This window comes from Euprymna scolopes, chromosome 12 (assembly GCF_053919585.1).
Source record: "Euprymna scolopes isolate OS-2025 chromosome 12, ASM5391958v1, whole genome shotgun sequence".
Classification (NCBI taxonomy): Eukaryota; Metazoa; Mollusca; class Cephalopoda; order Sepiida; family Sepiolidae; genus Euprymna; species Euprymna scolopes.
Genome location: NC_136493.1, coordinates 130,335,811 through 130,357,765, shown reverse-complemented (window position 1 = coordinate 130,357,765; position 21,955 = coordinate 130,335,811). Strand labels below are relative to the sequence as shown.

At 31.4% G+C, this 21,955-nt stretch overlaps 1 protein-coding gene and 1 pseudogene across 1 annotated transcript in view; both read left to right on the top strand.

Annotated features, from left to right (window-relative positions):
* The window catches only part of LOC145291478 (small ribosomal subunit protein uS9m-like), a 67,433-nt gene that overhangs the window by 9,839 nt on the left and 35,639 nt on the right, over positions 1 to 21,955 (top strand). Inside the window, exons 2-7 of the mRNA XM_080137360.1 lie at positions 5,635 to 5,767; positions 8,753 to 8,856; positions 10,908 to 10,970; positions 15,038 to 15,068; positions 18,150 to 18,229; positions 21,099 to 21,184. Of these exons, the coding sequence (XP_079993486.1) occupies positions 5,635 to 5,767; positions 8,753 to 8,856; positions 10,908 to 10,970; positions 15,038 to 15,068; positions 18,150 to 18,229; positions 21,099 to 21,184 (497 nt within the window). The remainder of the gene's footprint in view (positions 1 to 5,634; positions 5,768 to 8,752; positions 8,857 to 10,907; positions 10,971 to 15,037; positions 15,069 to 18,149; positions 18,230 to 21,098; positions 21,185 to 21,955) is intronic.
* Positions 6,860 to 6,996, top strand: LOC145291754 (U2 spliceosomal RNA; annotated as a pseudogene).

Here is a 21,955-nt window from a genome sequence, read left to right as displayed (position 1 = left end):
AGAGAAAGCATGATACAAAAGCGCGCCAAGTCAATCACCTGACACATTCAAATTTAAACCAATGACAGCTGACCACGATAACTGCGTGGGCAGTCAAACAAACAAGAAAACATGGCTGCCGTATATGGAATTTCTCACATGAATGCCCTGAAAAAGTCCCTTCTGATAAATGTTTACAAGTTAGAAGCTGTTCTGAATTACTGTGAAGAAAATCTACAGAAATGGAAGACCCTCGAAGAAACGAAATTCTCAAGCCTTTTGAATGGATTTCTCAATTCAATCTGTAGTTGCATAAGCGATGTGCTTAGCATGCCATGAGGACTGATAGACCTTCTCTAAATAGCCTATCCTTCTTGACTGAGGCAAATCAAGAATTTAGGAGAATAGCAATTATCCTTATTAACGTATTGATTGAAAAGTTTGTAGTGACCAGCTAAATCAAGTCACTCGTTACATAAACGGGTGAAATTTATTAATTTCAGGAACAATTTGATTTTGTCACGAGTCACCCATGGAATTCTGGATAAGCACCCAAAGTAGACACTTATATCAATTTGTAGGTTAGTCACCTAAATTATTTAGAATGAAATGGGTTTCTGCATTTTGATACTTGTAAGGAATGGTGGAGGGGTATCCAGAGGATTTTCATACTTATGTAGGCAGTCTCAAGTATCGATGAAGAATCTGGAAATAGTTTTAGATTCGAAAGCTCTGAAAAAGATGTAAAAGCGACAAACGAGGATATATTGAAGTGGTTAGCTCTCAAAAGGCTGCGATATTTTATCGGATGAACTAGGGTTTTTTTTTTACAATAAACACACAGATGAAACAGTGGTAGAAAAAAACAAATATATAAAAACTATAAATATTATCAAAGGCAAGATAATTTACTCTTTTACATAGCTGGATAAGTTTTTAGTGTTTTTGCTTACATTAAAACGTGTATTTGGTTTGATAATAGAAAAATAAATGTTACCTTGACATTTAATGGATGGATTTCTACCAGTGTTTTCTTTGATTTTGGATTTTTAAGGCATTATTGAAACTTCAAAGATGTAAGAGTTATATCACGGCCAATTTTTTCTTGCTCTCACATAATGCTCGACACTGTTTTCTTTTTTTTTCTTTTTTTTCTTTTTTTTTTTTGAAAAAGAAGCTGTATAACAATGAGGTAATAAAATCAGCATGTCAATTGAGCAGGAACAAAAAAAATCAACGAATAAATCTGACAATAATAATACTTATAGAAGAAACTGAGACTAGCAATATGAGATATTCACCAGCCGAAATATTACTAGTACGCCATACAAGGTCTCTTATGCAATTCCTACAACTAAGAAAATGGAGATGTTAAACTTGGCATAGTGATATTTTTATTTTTTTTTTTTACACAGGAATCACCACTTATCAAGGCTCAGAGGTCACTCGAGGATAAGGGTTAATCGGTATACATTAGTCAATTTGATTATGGCATAGTAAACATAAGTAGTGGGAATTTTGTAAATTGGATTACTTAGGGGCACGGTTCATCAAGAACTTGTTTATGTTAGACTTGAAGACAATCAGATTGTAGTCAGCTGGAAAGCAGGCAATTGGAAGAGAGTTCCACAGGCGTGCAGTTCTAAGAAAGAAGCTTTGTTCATGGAATCTACATTTAGGTTTAGGCACAGATAAAGAGTGTGGGAGATTATTGATAGTAGTTTTGGCTGGATGAGTGTTTTTCGTGAAAGTTTGGCGAGGGAGGACCATAGATTGAAGCTCAGCTGAGCATTTGCCATGAAAATAATAAAGGAGAGACAGGCTTGCAACGTCTTTTCTGTGGAAAAAAGGTTGCAGGGAAGAGAAAATGGCATCCCCACTAAGCTACGAAGTCTATTTTGAACTCTGTCAAGGTAGGATAAGATGCTTCTAGCAGCTCCTGCCCAGATGTGACAACAATACTCCATTGTTGGCCGTACCTGGCTTTTATATCGGTAGAGAATTGCATCAGCAGTGAGATATCAACTGGAGCGGTAGAATGATCGCACCATTTTTCCAGCAACATTGGCAACAGATTTGATATATGTGTTCTATTTCAGAATGGAAACCATATTGCACGTTACTAAGAAGGTTGTTTTTGCTGAGATGGTTGATTACTTCTTTATTCAATATGGATTCCAGCAGCTTATTCATGACACACAGGAGACTTATTGGTCTTTACTGAGAGGGAGATGACCTATCCCCTGTTCTTAAATACAGGGCATACTGATGAGATTTTCCAAGGTGTTGGGAAGCGTTTCTCCTTAAGATGGGACAAGAAAGAGAAAGAAGCAACTTTAATAGAAGTTAGTGTCCCAAACGGTGCTCAGTTAAATGAAGCTGAAGGGGAAAGATGGGGCAAAATACCAAGGCCTTATGTACACCATGAAAAGAAACTGGAATTTTAGGAAGATTTCCATCATTCCGTAATTATAGGAGCAACCGAATTCATGAAAAAGAATTTCCAAAACTACCTGGCAAATATACCTGGTGAACCAAGTGCAATAGAGATACAAACAATTGTACTTAAAAAGACAGTCAGAATCTTAAAAAGATCTCTCAGTTGGAATGTAGGTAGTTGTCTGGCATCCAGTAGGATGCCCTATTCAAACTAGAACAAAATCATAAAACAATATAAAGTAGTGATGTTCATGTGTGTGTGTCTGTGTGTACAACTTTCCTACAACCCACACCATTGGACTGATGATGACCAAACTTGGCATGATGATGGTCTCCGACTTAGGGATGGTGCATACCATTTTTCAAGGCCAATATCATATTTAGTGTGGCTCTTCATAAACTTCCACACCTAAGGATGGTGCACACCAAGTTAGGGTTCGCTACTATTCTGGGGAGTCACTTAAGGATGGAAGTTAAAAAAAAACTTTAAACACCTTTAAGCAATATTTGCTCTTACAACATCCACTTACTGCAAGGGTGCCCGTGAAGCGCATATATCTTTGCTAGTAAGGCTATAAAACAAAAGGAGAAAAAAAAAAAATTTTTGTAATCAAAATTCATCAACATTTTTAATGTAAATTACTATTTGAATACCCACAACAAAAATTAAAATATTTAAAAAAATAGAAGTGTTTTTTGTTTTTCATGACAATGGAATTATGAAGAAACATGCAAAAACGGGACAGTTTTCTACTTCCATTTTATATAAAACGAATCTTAACTCTGATAAAAAGGTTTAATCAGTATAGTTTAACGAAATGTCTGTTTTTCCTTAGAGATTAACAGTGTCTGTCACAACTTCAACATCTGTGCCTCTTTTTGAGATTTGTGATGTGACATCTCCAACTTTCACCCAGAAGAGTTCTCAACACAAAGGGAGGTAACTTTAAACAAGAAGAAACTATTGATTCAATTTATCAATCCTTATCTTCAAAAATTTCGAAAAAATAAAATTTTATTCTTGAAATTACTTTGAGTACTTATATAGAATAAGGATTGTAATATTGTTGGAATTTTTCAGTTTGCATAAAGCGCCAGAAGGTGCCGAAGGAATGTTGCCTTGTATTTATTTATTTTATTTTATTTTTTTTTTGCGCAAATACTGGCCAATTTTTTCAATAAAAAATATATATTTTTTTGTTATTACGAAGATAATCCTATGAAAAATGATACAATATTTCTTTTTGCTGTTGCAAAGAACATACAATGCATAATTATTACACAATTTTTATGAAATTTTAAGAAAATTAAAATCATGAAAAAAATAGCACTTACTCTAAGGTAAATCTCATGAATAAATAATAACTTTTTATGGAAAACACTTCAAACAAGGCATGAAGCCACTTGATGTAAGGAGCTAAAAAGAATTATAACTCCCAAGGTCAAAAACTTGCCAATGATAAGTATTAGATGGAATAGATTCTGACCCAGAAAACAGCAATTCATCCCTCTTTGTCAGAAACATAGTTTATCAAATGTGAGGACTAAAAAACAAAACAAACAACTGCTAGCAAACAAAAGAAAGATTAGATTTTTTTCATGTAATGATTTTCTTTTTTATTGTTTTTTGTTCAAATCAAGATAGTTATTTTTTTTATATAAGAAACCAATGGCAGCAAATAAATGATGTTGGTTGCTGCGATTTCATTGGCTCAACGTTTTAGCACTGTTTGACGTTTTACGGAAAATTCCGATGAAAGCATAGTCCTTAAGCACCACTTTATGTGAGGACTTAATCATAATAATAAGGGAAAGGAAATTAGAATTATTTTAAAAATAAAACCAGCCTGAAAGAAACCTTATCACCATCATTAAATTTCCTAGACTCCAAACAGACTAGCCAAAAAGTTGTAAGATTCAGATGCAAAAAGCAAATAACTTTGATTGCTTAACCTCTTTTTTTTCTGTTTTGCCCTATCTGTCACTCCAAAAGCAAGTAAGTTTTCACAGGAATATGTTAAATCATTTCAAACCCCAAAATAACAAGTCTATGTAAAAAATAATAAGCTGACATGAACTTAGAAACTTCTATAAAGACAGTGATCAAATGAGATCTTTCCCAGATATCTGCCAACTGTCCTTGCATAGAACAGGATCCCAAGAATGTATGCTCATGTTTAATTACTCGCCCCTCATGCTTTTAGCTGAGGGGGGAGTGAGGCCAGATGGAAATAAATTTTCAATGATTTGCATACAAGCCTTCTTCATGTCGTGCACAGTCTTACACACTAACAAGAATCAGGCGAACAGAAACGAATTGCTACTTGCAGCCATACATGCAGTAACAAGAACACGGTAAACCAACACACACCCACACACAATGCCACACTGCCAAATACTCATATATATATTACTTACATACACACATTATTCACACTATTAACATTTTCACTTGAGTATTTACTCAACTTCCTTTACCAGACACAAATTTGTATAAATGAACATTTACTTATTAAAAATACTTTTTATTTCTTATAAAATTGTAATATAAAAATGTCTTGTTATAAAGATTTCGGTTTTGACATAGTGGAACATCCTAACACCTCCTGAGAATGGAATATTCAGACTATAAAAGACACTAGCAAGTGATAACCAATGGGAGAGAGTAAGCTTGATACTCCAGTACACAAGATACATTGAAGTGTCCATCTCTTATTCGTTACATTGTATATTTGTATAATAAACCTGTTATAACTTGAGTTGAGTCTCATTTCATCTGATTGATTTATACTGATTATATCCCCCCCCCCCCCCGACATATATCAGATTTTGTGATGAAGGATTCAAGAACAAACTCGCATCTAATCTATATCATTTAAAAAAAAAAAATTTCATTTGCAAAATCCTGTTTGTTTTAGTTAGCACTTACTAACTGGTGACCCCTTTTATAATCTCAATGTTTTATTTATTTCTGTTTGTATAATATCTTTCATTTTCATCTTTTGCTAAAACATAACATTTATAGACAATTTATAGTCATTGTTGGTGTTCTTGGCACAACCCAAAGATGCTGATGTCATCCTAAACGGCCACTACCAAGGCCAGGGACGACATCACAAAGTAAACAGTAGGGAAGTGAGAGATTACAAGGCTCACTACTACTCCAGTTATTTAAATGGTCACATGTATTTTTTATTTATTTATTTTTTTTTTCAGTTCCAATCTACTTCAGTCACTGGTGATTCTTCAACAGATTTGAAATTAATTGATTCCCCAGTGAAGATTCAACAGAAAGCAGAGAAGATAAGCAAGGCTATGATGGCTTACCTTGAAAAAACCCGTAAATATGGTTAGTACATTTTATTTCTTTCATCTGTTTTTTCTTTATTTTTAAAGCTCACACATGAAAAAAAAAATGTGTGTAAATAAAGAATGCTAGATAGAAACGCTATTAATATGCATTGTCAGTTTTGTGTTTCGTGAAACGAATGGTAGTATTTATTGCTGATGCTGCAGAAAATCTTATTCATTCTCTTGCTGAATAAGAGGCTATAATCGCTTCCTTTGGCCCCCAAAATAAATAGTCAATGCCATTTTTGAAATGCAGTATATTACTAGTCCTGTGCAGTTCTAGGAGGTTCATGCGCCAAGGCTTTGCCTTCTCTCTTTGAGAAAGAGTTAGTTTATTGTTAATCTTCTGAGGAGCCCCTGCTGGATAATGCTGACAAGGTATTTTTTCAGGTTGCAGGGCTACTCCTCTAGGGCACTGGCTCTTCAATCCTACTTTCTGACCCTTTGTTACATCTTTCCATCGTGGGAGTGAAATGAATATTATGATGAGGGGACATTTTTTTTACATACCAATTTACTGGCCAATTTAAAAAAAAAAAAAAATATTTCTGTTACGAAGATAATTTAATGAAAAATTAATTAAAAAAATGAAAACAATTTTTTTGTTTTGTTGTTACAAAGAAAATGCAATGAAAAATGAAAAAAATGAAAATATTTTTGTTGTTACGATGAAAATGCAATGAATAATTAATGAAAAATTTTTAGGAAACTTTAAGAAAATACAAATTCAAATAAAGAAACCATTCATTGTAAGGTAAGTTACATTAATAAAAAAAAATTACTTTTTGGATAACAAACAACTGATAGCAAAAAAAAAAAAAAAAAAAAAATATAGTTAACAGTCAATAAAAACCAAACGAGATATACAATGCATAACTTTTACCAAATGCATGAAAATTTAATTCTCTGTCGACTTTCATAGTTTTAAACTTCTGAAAGTGTTTGCTAGTTTTGTTATTTTAATTTTAATTATGTGCAAGCGACTCTATAAGTCACTCCGCCTGTCGGTCTGTCCGTAACACTTTTGTGCTTGGCCTTTTTGGTTAAGATCAAAGGTCTGTTGTTAATAGATGCTGTTCTTAGCTTTTTAAGCTTTTCTTGGCCTTTTGGCTAAGATCAAAGTCTAGTATCTGTTCTCACTACATGCTGTACTTATGTTTGCAACTTTGTGATATAAGATGGGGGATCACTTTTCTGTATTAATTTAATGTAAAATGATCACCCACTTTACAACCAGTCAGTCTCAAAGCCATTCAAGTCATTCTCCAGATCATTCAAGTTGTTTTTGAAGGATTCCAGTTATTTTTTAAGCATTTAACTCATTCTTAAGGTCATTCAATTCATCCTTAAGTTCATTAAAGTCATTCTAAGTCATTTACTTTTTATTTATTTAAATCATTAAAGTTTATCTTTAAGAATTTCATGTTAATCCTACAGTCACGCATTCATTCATTACACGAGAGCACACGACTAATGGCTATCGGCTTTGTTTGTATTACTTTCTCTTAACCAAATTCATTAATGAAAAATGGTTATTGATTTATTTTTTTAAAGGGGTGGTTGCTAATTTCAGGCTTAAAAGATTGTACTTAGGGTACGACTAAACTACAGTCTAGTCGTAGTTTCCAGTCCAAAAGTCACTCGAGGATAAGAGTTAATGAGTGTCAGGTAGCTGGTAAGAAAACACTGTAATGATTGTTAATGGTGAAAATTGATAGAATTTGATTGTTTCAGAGGGATGCTCAATAAGAACTTGTTTACATTGGACTTGAAAATTACCATGTTATATTCAGCTGGGAAAGAGGCTCATGGTATAGTTTCACAGATGAGCAGTTTACATGTCCTGGCTTAGAAATAAAATGGCTGTCTGAAATAGAGATTTATGTAAAAATGGAAAAAGGAAAGAGACTTTGTTCATGGAATTTTCATTTAGTTTTAGTTACAGATAAAGAGTAAAGAAAATTACTGATTTACTGGTTGTAGTTAGATGAGTGTTTAGTGAGCTAAAGATTGTCAGGATTTCTCTGTGAGTAGGATTACATACCTTATCTCATGTAGACTAACTATTTCAGCTTGTGTAGAGTATATTTAAAAATTGTACTTTTTATTATTTAACATCTGGCATCAATTGAAATGGATGGCTCTCGTCTAGGGGAAGCTCCATGTTTTGATAAGCTTATGGGCTTGACCTTTACTCCTGACCTGAAATGGAACACGTACATCAAGTCTGTTGCCAAGGTCGCTGGAAAAATGGTAGGATCCTTCTACCGCTCCAGAAGATATCTCATTGCTGATGCAAATTCTTTATCTATATAAAAGCCAAGTACGTCCAAGGATGGAGTACTGCTGCCACATCTGGGCAGGAGCTGCTAAAAACAGCCTATCCTGCCTTGACAGTAAAAATAGACTTCGTAGCCTAGTGGGTGATGCCCTTTTCTCTTCCCTGCAACCTCTCTCCCACAGGAGAGACATTACGAGCCTGTCTTTTTGTCGTTACTTCCATGGCAAGTGCTCGTCTGAGCTTCAATCCCTGGTCCCCCCTCGCCAATCTTTCACGAAAAACACCCGTCTAGCTGAAACCACTGTCAAAAATTTTCTCCACTCTTTATCTGTGCCAAAACCAAAACGTAGATTTCATGGACAAATTTTCTTTCTTAGAAGTGCACGCCTGTGGAACTCTGTTCCGTTTGCCTGTTTTCCCACCTGACTACAACCTGGATGTATTCAAGTCCAACATAAACAAATTCCTAATGAACCGCCCCTTTAATTAAGACACTTTATCGAATCTCCACACTAACGTACTGTGCATGCAATAACCCTTATCCACGACTGGCTTTCGGGCCTTGATAAGTGGTGACCACCTTGTAAAAAAAAAAAAAAAAAAAAAAAAAAAAAAAGAAAAAAAAGAAGAAATTTGCATAAATCAATTTTGTTCATTGCTTTTTTTTTTTCTTTTTCGTCTTATTTTGAAAAAACACTGTAGATGCCATGATGGCTGAAGAAATTTCCCAATATGAGATTGGGCGACGTCATTTGGCTAACATTATGGGGACAGATCCAGAAACTTTCTCACAAGATGACATTGATGTAAGTATTTTATGAGCAAAAACTTTAAAAAATTTTTCTGATTTTTAAAGTGGATAGTACCCTCTCCCCACAAAACAAGAAAAACACTCATGATGGCGTATACTGGTAGGGAAGATATTAACTACGAGTTACAAACGCCTGTCCCTTTCCATTATACTAAAGAGACGGATCAATTAAAGACTGCACTACTTTTGTGTCTACCTATATGTTGTGGTAAAGTTTACATGTCCTGGCTTAGAAACAAAATGGCTGTCTGAAATAGTTTTCTATGAAAATGGAGAGTAACGGAAATGAAGTACGAAACCGGCACACTTAATCAATAAACTGAATGAAACTAAATAAAAATGAAAATGTTGTGTAGTTACTTACATAATACTATTTTATTCAAAAGAAAATTTTTTATTTTATTAAAAAAGTATTCTGTAATTATTATTCCAAATTTAAGTCTTTAATTGAAGTATAAAAATATACTTTGAAGAAAAGTATTAGAAACCATGGTGCTAATGAATTAGAACAGTACCAAATATGGACATTCATTATATATAGTTTTAAGAAGACAATGTTTTCCACTTTCCAGTTTTATTCTTAAAACTTAATTCTAATCAATGTCTATTAATTCTAATCAATGTCTATGAAGAAAAAGGCCGGTGTTGGATTTCAAATCATTTTTTCAATTGCATAGGTTTTAGTGTCCAAAATTCATCTTTTAAATTAGTATCATTCTAATATATTAACACAAATTGCAAAATATTTTTTAAAAATTTTGAAATGAAAGTGTTGTGTAATTGCTTGAAATTTAATACTTCAATTAAAGACTTAGGTTTTGAATAATATTTAAAGATTTTAAAAAAGTTTAATAAAGAATTCTATTTTGAATGAAATAATTTTTTAAATAATTACACTACAATTTAGTATGCTGATTTCGTATTTCGTTTCGACTTCACCCAGTTTCCATTTTTACATTAAACTTTATTTTCATGTTTTTTTGTTGGCAACTGTCTATAGTAGCACTTCAAAGAGAATTAGTGAGCAAAGTTTTACTAATTCTCTATTGGTATGGAACATGTAGTACAATGAAAAAAAAATGACTTATTTTTAAAACCTCTAAAAAACGTTTCTCCTTTTATTGCTTGCTGTTTAAAGATACTAGCTTCCTGATTTAAAATACACCATTTTATTGCTTTTTTTTTCCCTATCCAGTTACAAAACTCAATCATGTTCTGCGAAGCCAAAAACAAAAACAATTTTTCTCTACAAACAACCAAACCAAACAGGATGAATAAATATTTGAAGATATTGAAGCGTAAAAACTTTTACAAAAATGACTGGATTAAATATTAAAGAACCTGAAATGGGTTGATATGTTGTAAAACAAAACAACCAAACCAAACTCTACAAATAAATATTTGAAGATATAAAGAACTTGAAGCATAAAAACGTTTAAGAATGACTGAATTCAGCATTAAATAATGAGGTAAAGGTGATTCTTTTGGGGTTAAAAGAGTTGATATGCTGTAAAAAAAAACTACCCACCAACCTTTTTATTACCAATGCTCATATCTTTCTTTTGCTCCAGTTGAAATGAATAGCTCTTCCTTTGAAGGATCTCCTTGCTTTTATAAGCTCCAAGGATGGACTTTTACTTCAGATCTAAAATGAAAATAAAAAGCTTATATTCAATGTAATGTAAGGAAACCTTCTACTCTAATAGTTTCTTCCCCAGAACTGCTAGACTTTGGAATTCCCTTCCGGGTCCCTGCTTCCCCAACTGTACTGACATGCAGAAGTTCAAGTATAAACAGACATCTTGCTGCTCAACTCCCTACGTAGTCTCCCTGCAACTTATGCCCCTGATAGTAGCTCCCTATATCAAAGTGGCACTGTGCCTTGTTTGGGGTGAAAATGTAATAATAAAAAAAAATCTATTTCTAAGGCTGCTGGAAAAATAAATACACACACATGTACATACATCTACTGTTTTTATTTATATAGAATAAATTTTGTTTGATATTTAAGATGATTAAATTTTTTTTGTTCATTTGTTCTTTCAGAAAGCCATTGCATATTTATTTCCATCTGGTCTGTATGCTAAAGCTGCACGTCCGCTGATGAAGGTGAGTGAATTTCTTTTTGCTTTTTTTTTAGTTAGTGTAGGATGCGACCTGCGAGACTAACTGGTTTTTACTTCCGGTTTTAACGACTCTAACCTTGAAATCTAACTATACCATTATTTATTATTGCTTGCAACTAAACATTTATTTTGACACACAGAATTCAATCTTTACTGTTTATTATTACAATGCAACGATATTATGCACTTGCATGACGCTTAAATTAAAATTAAAACAAATACATTCATTTAGATTTCGAGAAAACAGAAAAATTCATTTAAAATTCAAGTATGACGCGAGACTACTGAAACTAAACCAAAACAAACTTCACTGTGGAATAGATATTTGACCTAATTCACTTTTTAGTTAATTCATCACGTTTTCTTCTTTTTTTTTTTGCTTTCGCCTCAATGATTCGAGTTTGAGCCCCCCCCCCCACTTTTTTGGGATTTTACAACCCCCCCACCCAACCACACATGCCTCTAAAAACTCGGTCAACGCCGGGTACCCCCCCCGCTAGTATAGAAATAAAGAAGTAAATTAAGACATTAAATAAGAATAAACATAATAAAGGGCGATAAGTAATAAGGTAAATATAGCGATACGCCAACCCCCTCTAATTTGGCTTGTAGAGGTAATTGAGATTGCTGATAATGAATCTGATAATCAAACCCGTTGCAAATTTACCGTTTGCATGGTATTAACCCCTGAACCCAGGGACTATTTTCCGCCATTTGAAAGATTCTGTTTATGCTACGCGCGGTAACATAAACGATGGCTGTTGAATATGCCTTCACATAGCAAACTGCCTTTTCACATGGTGTACAAATCTTTTTGGAACATTTAAAATTATATGAAAAAGAAGAAAAACACTCCAAGTGGGGGAGGGGGTAATGTCAGAAACACTTCTTTTTTTTTTCCAGAACATAAAATTTTTAACTTTTTTTTTTTCATTGGCGGACAATTTAAAATTTAAAGAAAAAGTCTAAAACAAAATTTTAAAAAAATACATTATAGTACTTTTGGAGGGGATTTTTTTTTTTTTTTTTTACGTAGTTTTTAATGCATTTTAAACAAAGTTTTCACGAGCGGTTTACAAAAACATAAGCACCAACACAACCCCCATTCTTAAAAAAAAAAAAAAAAAAGTCTTTCCGTTCTTCTTTTTTATATAATTTTAAATGTTCCACAAAAGATTCGTAAGCCATGTAAAAAGGCAGTTTGCTATGTGAAGGCACATTCAACAGCCGTCGTTTATGTTACTGCGCGCTCGCGTGCAGCATAAGCAGAAGCTGTAAAATGGCTGAAAATAGTCCCGCGGTTCAGGGGTTAATCTATGCAAACGGTAAATTTGCAATGGGTTTGATTATCAGATTCATTGTCAGTGACCTCGATTACCTCTAAAAAAACAAAAAAACAAACAAATTAGAGTGGTCGGTGTTCACTATATTTACCGTATATAATTATATAATAAAAATAAATATAGAAATAAACCAATTTATTTAGATTTAAAAAATAACATTATTGTTGTTAAAAATATTTTTTAAAGTCAAATAAATAAATGGGTATAATTTGAGACGATTGACAATAATAGGCTAAAAATATAATTAATGATTTAGTTATTTTAAAATTTCATTTAGAAATAAGAATATTCTAGAAAGTGGAATAAAAATCAGTTAGCAATTGAAGCTGCAAAAAAAAATGTTAAATTTTAAGAAGTTATCGAAGATAAAGAGAAAATAAAACAAAAACTGAATATCAAAAGATGAATAAAACATGTTATTCCCCTTGGAATTTGATGTTATTGTATTTTTGTTGAATTAATCAGGACTTCTTCTTTATATTTTTTTAATCTATAAAATAACTCCTGAAATTGATTGTTACTAATTTCATGGTTAAAATATTTGTTTTGACTTTCATCTTCAATGGAAGAAATTTTACGAAAAAAATCAAATCATTTTCGAAATTTCCTTAATTGTATTTCCACTTTTTCACTGTACCAAATTTTTTCACTACTCAAAAACTTTTGATTATATAATGGTATATTTCAAAGCAACAATTCCACGGGAATCGGAATCGTACTTGGTATCAGAATCGTTAAGCAACATTTTCCTGGAATCGGAAAAAATTTAGGAATCGTTCCAACACTAGCTATTAGTAGAACTGATATATATATAGGGTTTGCACAAGTCCTTGATTTTTTTACTCGTACTTTGAAAAGGCCTTATTTCTATTATTACCTTGAAAAATCCTTGAAAATTTAGAAAATGTCTTGAAAAGGCCTTGAAAATCGTATTGCTTATGCTCAGAAAAAATTGTGTTGCAATATTAAAAATAATATCAAAATAAATACTATTAAATGATTTTTTATTAATAAAAATACCATAAATATTGAAAATAAAATCGAAATAAATAGTTCTGAAATTACATTGTATTATTGTGGATACAAGAGTTACATTCCTTTATCATAAAACTATCTCATGTTTTCCATATAACAACATTGCGTAGTTTCGTGATAAGGGACGTAATTCTTGTATCCACAATACAGAAAATTCAAAATTGTATTTAAATCGTAGAGGAAATGTATTATTTTGTTTTAAACAAAAAATACCTTTACTAAAGTTATGGTTTTCAGTAGTAAATTAAAAATGCATAAATTTATTTATTTTTTTTTTTTATATAAATAAAGAATCATAAATTGTAACAATAAAAAAGAAATAAAATAATTTTCACAGGAACATTACGAAAAAAGCCCCTAAAGTCCGTATTAATGAAATCGATATAACTTAAAAAAATTAATTTCTCGAACTACCAATATTATCATTGAATTAAGCATTGTTTATTTAATATTTTCAACAAAAAATTATAATTGCAAAAATTATTTCTACTTTTTTTATGGATACAATTTTTACATAATCTTTATATGTAAGATTCTAATATTTCCATTGCACGCATGAACATATAATCATCAACTTAAGATAATGTTCATATAATCTTGGAAAATAAAGTAAAAAAAAAATTAAATTTAAAAACAGAAACCTAGAAAAATAATTTAATTAAAAAATGGTAAAACTTATACAAACGTTCCATGTCGGTAAGTACGGACGCAAAGACTTAAAAAGAAAACCAGTCTGTTTTGTCTACCCTCCTCCTCTGTTTAACTACCCGCCTGTTTGTGTTTATCAACTTTAAATTTCATGTAGACATTCTGATAAATTTTAACGTAAGTTTGTATTTTTTTAGTGTGTAATTTTTTCAATGATCATAAATTGTTTTCTTAACCAATTGTAATTCTGTATTAATATTAATAAGTAATGGTGCTAACTTTTTGTTTCATTGAAAAAATTGTCAGTAGTATAGTAAATGAATTTAATTAACTTCTATGCATTTTTAAATGAAGGGAGGGGTCTGCGACACAGAAAAAAGTCGCTCAGTATGCCGGAATAATGATTAATAAAGAAATAAATTATGTCTAATTTGTCCTTCCATACATATTTGAATTTTGCCGCTATAGTTTATTTTTTATTTTATTTTTTTTACACGATAAACAGGTCTTGTTCCTACCGCTGTCACATTTTTGGATAATTATTACTTTTTTTAGCAAAAGTAAAGTACATTTATTGTATTAATTCATTATCTTAAGACTTTAACTTAATACTTAACTTGAAAATAATTCCAGAAAACTTATATTTTTCCTGCCTGAAAAATGTAAACACGATTTTTGTCATAATGAATTTTTACTTGAAATGTAAGGTTTTTCAAATTTGAGATAAAATTATTCCATGTATTTTTTATTTCACGCTTTTTTTTTCTTGGAGAAACTAACTTAAAACTATAATCTTTCAAACAATAAAGAAGTAATCGAAAATTTAAAAAAGTATTATGATTAGCCAGTGTTCCAAACCATGCCCCCCCCCCCACCCTACCGAATTAGCCATTAAATTGCCCGTACCTAAGATTTACTATTGAAAAAGAAAATTGTTTTTATTTGAAAATTCCAAGAAAACACATATAAACCAACATAAACGCCTTCGTTTTTATTTGTAATTTTCTTTTTCCTTTTTCCCCAGCATCCCTATGAAATTTTTCCCAAGAAAAAAAGTAAGTAATTCCACATGATCTCTAATAATTTTAATTATTTTTATTTTTATTCATATGTGACAGTTTTACTATTTTCATGAATATATTTGATCCTGATGCTTATTTATTAAATAAAAACAATTGGGTGCTTGTCCAGAATTCCAATTTTATTAAAAAAAAACAAAAATAAAGAAAAACCTGTATGATGATGTATGTACCCATGATAGAAAAATAAATCGTATTCCAAAAATTATGTACATTGATCAAATAGTTTTATTTTTAAATATGAAAATCAAATTTTATGGCTAAACTATCACAACACTATTTTAAAAACAATCTGAAGGAACAAGGGAGATAACTCCAAATCGAGCACCACTTATCAAGATCTGAAAGCCATTCGAGGATAAGGGTTAAGGAATTTAATTTGCCTAAGAATAACACTACTTGATCAATTTATGTGATTTTTGGTGTACAATGTTTTTTTTTTTCACTAACAGGTATATCATACAGGTATCATACAGTTAAAAAAAAATTGTTTTTAATATCTGGGAAGTTCTAGACAAAGATCAAATTTTGTTTTCACATAGAATTATGTGGTACATTTACAATATGGGGCACATCTGAAAATTGCATTCCAAATAAAGATTCTTGCATGGATGTACGTATCTGGCAAAAATAAGTATCTTGATCAAAATTTAGGAAAAATAATCGAGTAAAATTTTAATCCATAATATAAATCTCACCTGTCTGTTTAAACGTATGTATGTATGTTTGTATGTCTGCTTAAAACTTTTGACAGAGGTGACGGATTTTCACGAGGTCAGTATCGTTTTGAAGCCGGCCCTTTGGACGACAAATATCGAAAAATTAGCCAAAAACATTAATTTCTTCATCCTCAACTGGACACTTTTCTACAAGGAAGGAAGGATTGCTTTTTTCGCCGATATTTTCGAAAGTCATCACCTCTTTTCAATTGACTAGCCTTAATTTAAAACTTTTGCCACTTCCAGTTTGATAATGGATGCAACGGTAAAGACGTCAAATTTTTTTTTTTTTCACATTCTTTTCCTCTTTCGCGCTACGGATTTTTTTTTTTTTTTTTTTTGCTCAATACACCTCCAAACACCCGGGCAATGCCGGGCACCCAGGCTAGTTAAGAATAAACGTCAGTTTTTGTACTTTGCGAATCTGCCATTCATTATTATTTGGTTAAATGACAGACGGATTATCTCCTTCATATTATTTTTATGGATATTTTTGCTCTTAACAATGACAGATTGGCTAAATACAAAAATTAATTTTTATTTTTAATTAAACTTTTACTCAATAATTTTTCCCAATATTGGCCGAGGGTACTAATTTTTGCTTGGTATGTAAGTATATACAAGAATTTTTACTTGGAATGCTACATAAAACATATCTCCTTTATAGCATTTTATGTTCATATATATATATATATATATATATATATATATAAAATATGAGAGAGATAACGCATAATCTTATCTTTTTAAGTACAAAATTATCTCCCTTACATTTTGAGCTTTTCTAGATCATTACTTAAAATTGTTTCCATTGTAATAATCTTTGCTGCAATAATTCTTTTCAAAAAGAAACTGAAACAAATTGCATTTTTAGTATACATGCAAGGAAAAAAAGAAGAAATGGTTAGTCAAAATCAAATATCAATTTGTCAGATCTATTGCAGTCTAACATGAGAAATCTGAAAAGATAACATTTAAATGAACACTAATATGATATCTGTTCTTACTGAATTTATATATATATACTAGCATTTCAGCCCGGCGTTGCCCGGGTATGTTGAGCAAAAAAAAAAAGGAAAAAAAGTGGTAGTAGGAAGGCAAGCTCGAATCCGTACCGCAAAGGAGTCAAAGAACGGGGTAAAACCTAACGTTTATGCTGTTATGACCACTGCCAAACCAGAAGCGACATTTTTTTAAATTAAGGCTAGACAATCTAAAGGAGAGGATAACTTTCAAAAATATTGGCGAAAAAGTTACCCCCCCCCCTGTAGAAAAGTGCCTAGTTGAAGGGGAAGATATTAATGTTTTTAGCCAATTTTTCGATATTTATCGTATGAAAGGTCGAACTTTAAAATGATACTGATCTTGGTAAAATCCGTCGCCTCTATTGAAAGCTTAAAGCAGACATGCAAACAGACATACATACATGCATTTATATATTGGTAACTAAAAATTTTCAACCCAAACTGATGAAAAAGCTTGCCTTATCTCTGAATACCCTTTATGTAAAATTGCAAATATTTAGACCAGAAATTGTCTGAGTAATTTGGAAGAGACTGCAGAGATCAATTTTTTTAAACTTTGACCCCTATTATGACCCCTTAAAATTTATTGTTTTAGGCTCATGTCCAGTTATTAAGTTAGATCCATGTCCAAGGAATCTATATCTAAAATTTCAAATCAGTAGACCCAAAATTGTCGGAGGAGTTTGATAGAGTTCTCGAAGGTCAAATCATTGAACTTTGATCCCTTAACAGCCAAATTTCTGGCCAAAAACCGATCACATCGATTTTCCCAAATCTCAGTACCCTGTATATCAAATTTCGAGTCTGTAGACTAAAAATTGACAGAGTTATTTCATAGGGAAATGTACACACACACAGACACACACACACACGTTCACTTTTATATATATATATTTTTCAGTTATTGTTCATAATTCCCCTACATTAAAAGACAAAAATAAAAAACCGTATGATGTACATACTCATAACAGAACAAAAATGTCATATTCAAAAAATCATATGAATTGATCAATTAGTTTTATTTTTATCAAGAAAATCATTTTCAAGTGATTAATGGGAATTTATAAGCATTACAAATTTAAATTATTGAGTTGTCTCCCTTATTTTTTTAAAATTTAGATTGTTTTCAAAATTCCAAACAGTACAGCCACACTTTGGTTAGCCGCAAAATTTGATTTTCTTATTTAAAAATAAAACTATTTGATTAATTTATATGATTTTTGGAATATGACATTATTATTTTTGTTTTAATATAGGGAGAATTCTGGACAAGACCTTTTCTTTCTTTTAATTTTCATAATTTTCTTTTTCAGTGGCCCAATTTGGAGCTGACGGCCGACCTTTTCATCATCTTTTTTACACAACAAAACAAAATTATTATTCCTTGATGCATGTAAGTTAAAAATCCAAACATTTAGAATTATTCAACACGACTCATTTTGAGAAACAGTGAGCCAGTGTTTTAAATTAAAGGTTAATTTAAAAAGTTATGTTTTACTGTGAACTATCACAGACAGATGATATTTTGTTGATAATTTATTACATAAATTATATTAAAAAAAAAAAAATTAATTTTATCTATAAATGTTTGAAGTAGTGTTGGGACGATTAATTGGAATCGGGAATCGGAAAAATCAACAATTTGGGGTATCGGAATCCAAAAAAATGGTGCCTATATTCCAATGCCAAAACTATTCTTTTGTCTTTTTTTTATTTGATTTTGTTTAAAGCAAAATCTTCCATTGCTGGTAATAATGATAAAATAATAAATATTTATTGATTTTTAAATACCAGTAAAGCTAAAAGTCATCCTCCACAAGTGTAATTTTATGTTCATGAAAATATCTGCATATTTAACATGTGTTTTTTTACAGAACTTGGGGAAAATAACAACTCTATAGTTAAATATTTTGAGATTTATAAAGAATCAGAATCAGAAATTTAGTACGGAATCGGTAATTGTATCAGATTAGGAAAAATATTGGAATCGTCCCATCACTAGTAGGAAGTAAATCAATATAAAATTTGATTCTTGCCCAAAATTCCCCCGATATTAAAAAACAAAAATAAAGAAAAAAATCTTTTAGAATGTACGTATCTGTGACAAAACAAAAATACGATATTCCAAAAATCACTTAAAATGATGAATTAGTTTTATTTTTAACTAAGGAAGTCAAATTTTATGAGTAAGAGAGGAGCTGCTGTCTTGGTGCCGCAATCTTGAAAATAATCTCAAGAAACACGGAAGATAACTTGACAATAATTCAAGCTTACGAGATCTCCGTCATAATATCTACAAATGCTCATTAATCACTTAAAAATGATTTCTTTTATAAAAATAAGATAACTTGATCAATTTACATGATTTTTAGAATATGATATTTTCATTTTATCATGGTTATGTACATCATAAAATATTTATATCAAAAAATAAAAAATGATTAATTTAACCTGTACATGTATAAATGTAGGAAGTATAAGAACATAAAATTCTTATTATATGAATGTATTTTATCAATTTGTTGCAAAAGTTTTTGCTGTTTTTTAAGGGACATTTGAAGCCATTCTAATTTATTTTGTGTATATTGTTATTATTAGGTCTGTAACAACAGAATACTCTTTTGACTCTCAAGTATATATCCGGCACAGTTAATCAACCGAGAACCACACCAGTCTGTATAAAAACATAAGATATTAACAGATATATACTCAAGAACAATGAAAAGAATATGCTGTTGTCACAGTCCTAGTTATGACTTTAACCTATCACCATGATGTTCTTCCATAATTGTCTTAGATTATTAAAGCATCAATTTTTTATTTTTCTGCAATATTCTCACCTATATTGATCTGCAATATTCTCACCTATATTAATCAACAAAAAGAGAGTAATCTTCCATTATTACAAGGCTCATCTTCACATAGCACTGGTCAAAGACCTAGGAAAATATGGTTGGGAAATCTTGCGTCATCCTGCATATTCTCCTGACCTCGCTTAGTTTGAGGATTATAAAACCTTAAGATAAAATAACGAGAGGAGAACATGAATTAGATTTATATTTCACATCAAAACCTAAAGAGGGTCCTGGATATGACCTTAAACTATATCCGATGGTGAGGCCCCAAGTTGCGGGCTTTGGGGAGTGTGGAGCCACCCTTTAATTGCCGTTGCTCCCAGGTCCACTCTAACCCAGAGTGATAGTACCTGTTAGGGTCCAAACTATGGGTTGAATAGAAACCGACTTGAAAAAAACAAATTTATTCTATTAAAAAATTGTTCTTCAAAATCACTGGATTCGGCATTAAATAACCTGAAAACGGTTGATATGCCGTAAAACAACCAAAACCTAAAGAAGTTTATCAACGAGACATTTAAAAGCTCGTTGACAGAGGGAATCAAGTTATTGTTATGAGTAAAGATTTTCAAAGGCACAAACTTTGGATTTTCAAGATGAAATTTTAAATCGCCAAAATCTTTTACACCAACCGAATAATTTACCTTTGCTACTTCCAGTTTCTGTTGTACTCCTTTTTATTTTATCAGCTTATGACCTCCCACTTTTGACCTGTGTCCACTTTGATTATTTATTTATAGCTTAGCTTTTTTTTTTTTCATTTTACAATGTGACTAACCCTGACTCCACAACAAGGCAAATAATGGCCCCCGAAAAAACTTGTCAAAATCTTATTGAAAATTCTGTTAAAATTAAATTTTCTGTAATATTTGGAATTTTTACTAATTTTGACATGACATATAAGTATGTAATAGTGTTTTTACTTGACATGTAATTATTTGAAATCCCATTATACTGCATAAGCATCGAAGCTTGGTATTAGTCAGATTTTGGATGCTTTCTAGCAGAAAACACTATCAATAATTTCCCCCACTCTTTATCTGTGCCTAAACTTAAGCGTAGATTCCATGAACAAAGCTTCTTTCTTAGAACTGCACACCTGTGGAATTGTCTTCCGTTTTCCTGCTTTCCAGCTGACTACAATATGGTTGTCTTCAAGTCTCACGTGAAAAAGTTCTTGAAGAGCCGTTCCATATAAGTTAACAAATTTACCGAATTTCCATTACTAACGATTACTATATTGTCCAATTTCTACTGTACACTCTTTAACCCTTATCCTCGAGTGGCCTCTTGGCCTTGATAAGTGGTGATGCCTATGTAAAAAAAAAAAAAAAAAAAAAAAATTCTTTCCTGATTTCATTATAAGTAAGTTTGTATTTTTCTTTTTTTTTTTTTTTTGCCTCGCAGAATATTGCATGGAAAGTTGAAGAACTGAAGAAAGAAGAAGACCGAAGTTATCAAAGAGGTGGCGTTTTCAGAAATCCGCCAATCTTGTAAATATGTTTTATCATTATTCTCATTGTTTTACTGTAACCTTATATATTTTTCTTTCGTTCTTGTTTAGAATTCCTCCTATATTAAAAACGAAAATGAAGAAAAATCTTTTTTGTAATATTTGGATTTTGACATGACACATAAGTATGTAATAGTGTTTTTACTTAAAATATAATTATTTGAAATTTCATCATACTGCACAAGCATCAAAACTTGGTATTATTCAGATTTTTGGATACTTTACCTCAGTGATTCCCAATCTTTTTTACATGGCGGCACACCTATCACAAATGAATATTTTCAACTTATGAATTAAATAATGAAAATAAAGACGATCATATAAGGAAAATTTTTATTCACATGAATAAAACATATCCTGTATTGAATACCTGGTATAGAAAAATAACGATGAATGTTAGTGAGGCAGTTGCACCTGGTGCTTCTTTACTACTGCAATCGTAAATGGGCACATGTGAGAGAAACATACTTTTAACTCTTCTTCAATGTTTTTAAGTCTTTCACGTTTTTTATTTTTAATGTTTAGGTTAGAAAATTCCAGTTCACATACAAAGTTGGGAAATACAGCAAGATTTTGATAGTTTTTTAATCTCTTTGCAGCACACCAGTATTCATATTAATGTGCCTTGACACTATGGTTGGGAATCACTGCCTTACATGCTTGGTGTCTCGGGTGGTTTGGCCATGTACAGTGTGCACCAACTCAATAACATGTGGAAGATCAACAGCCCTAGCTTGATAGCCTGTAACAT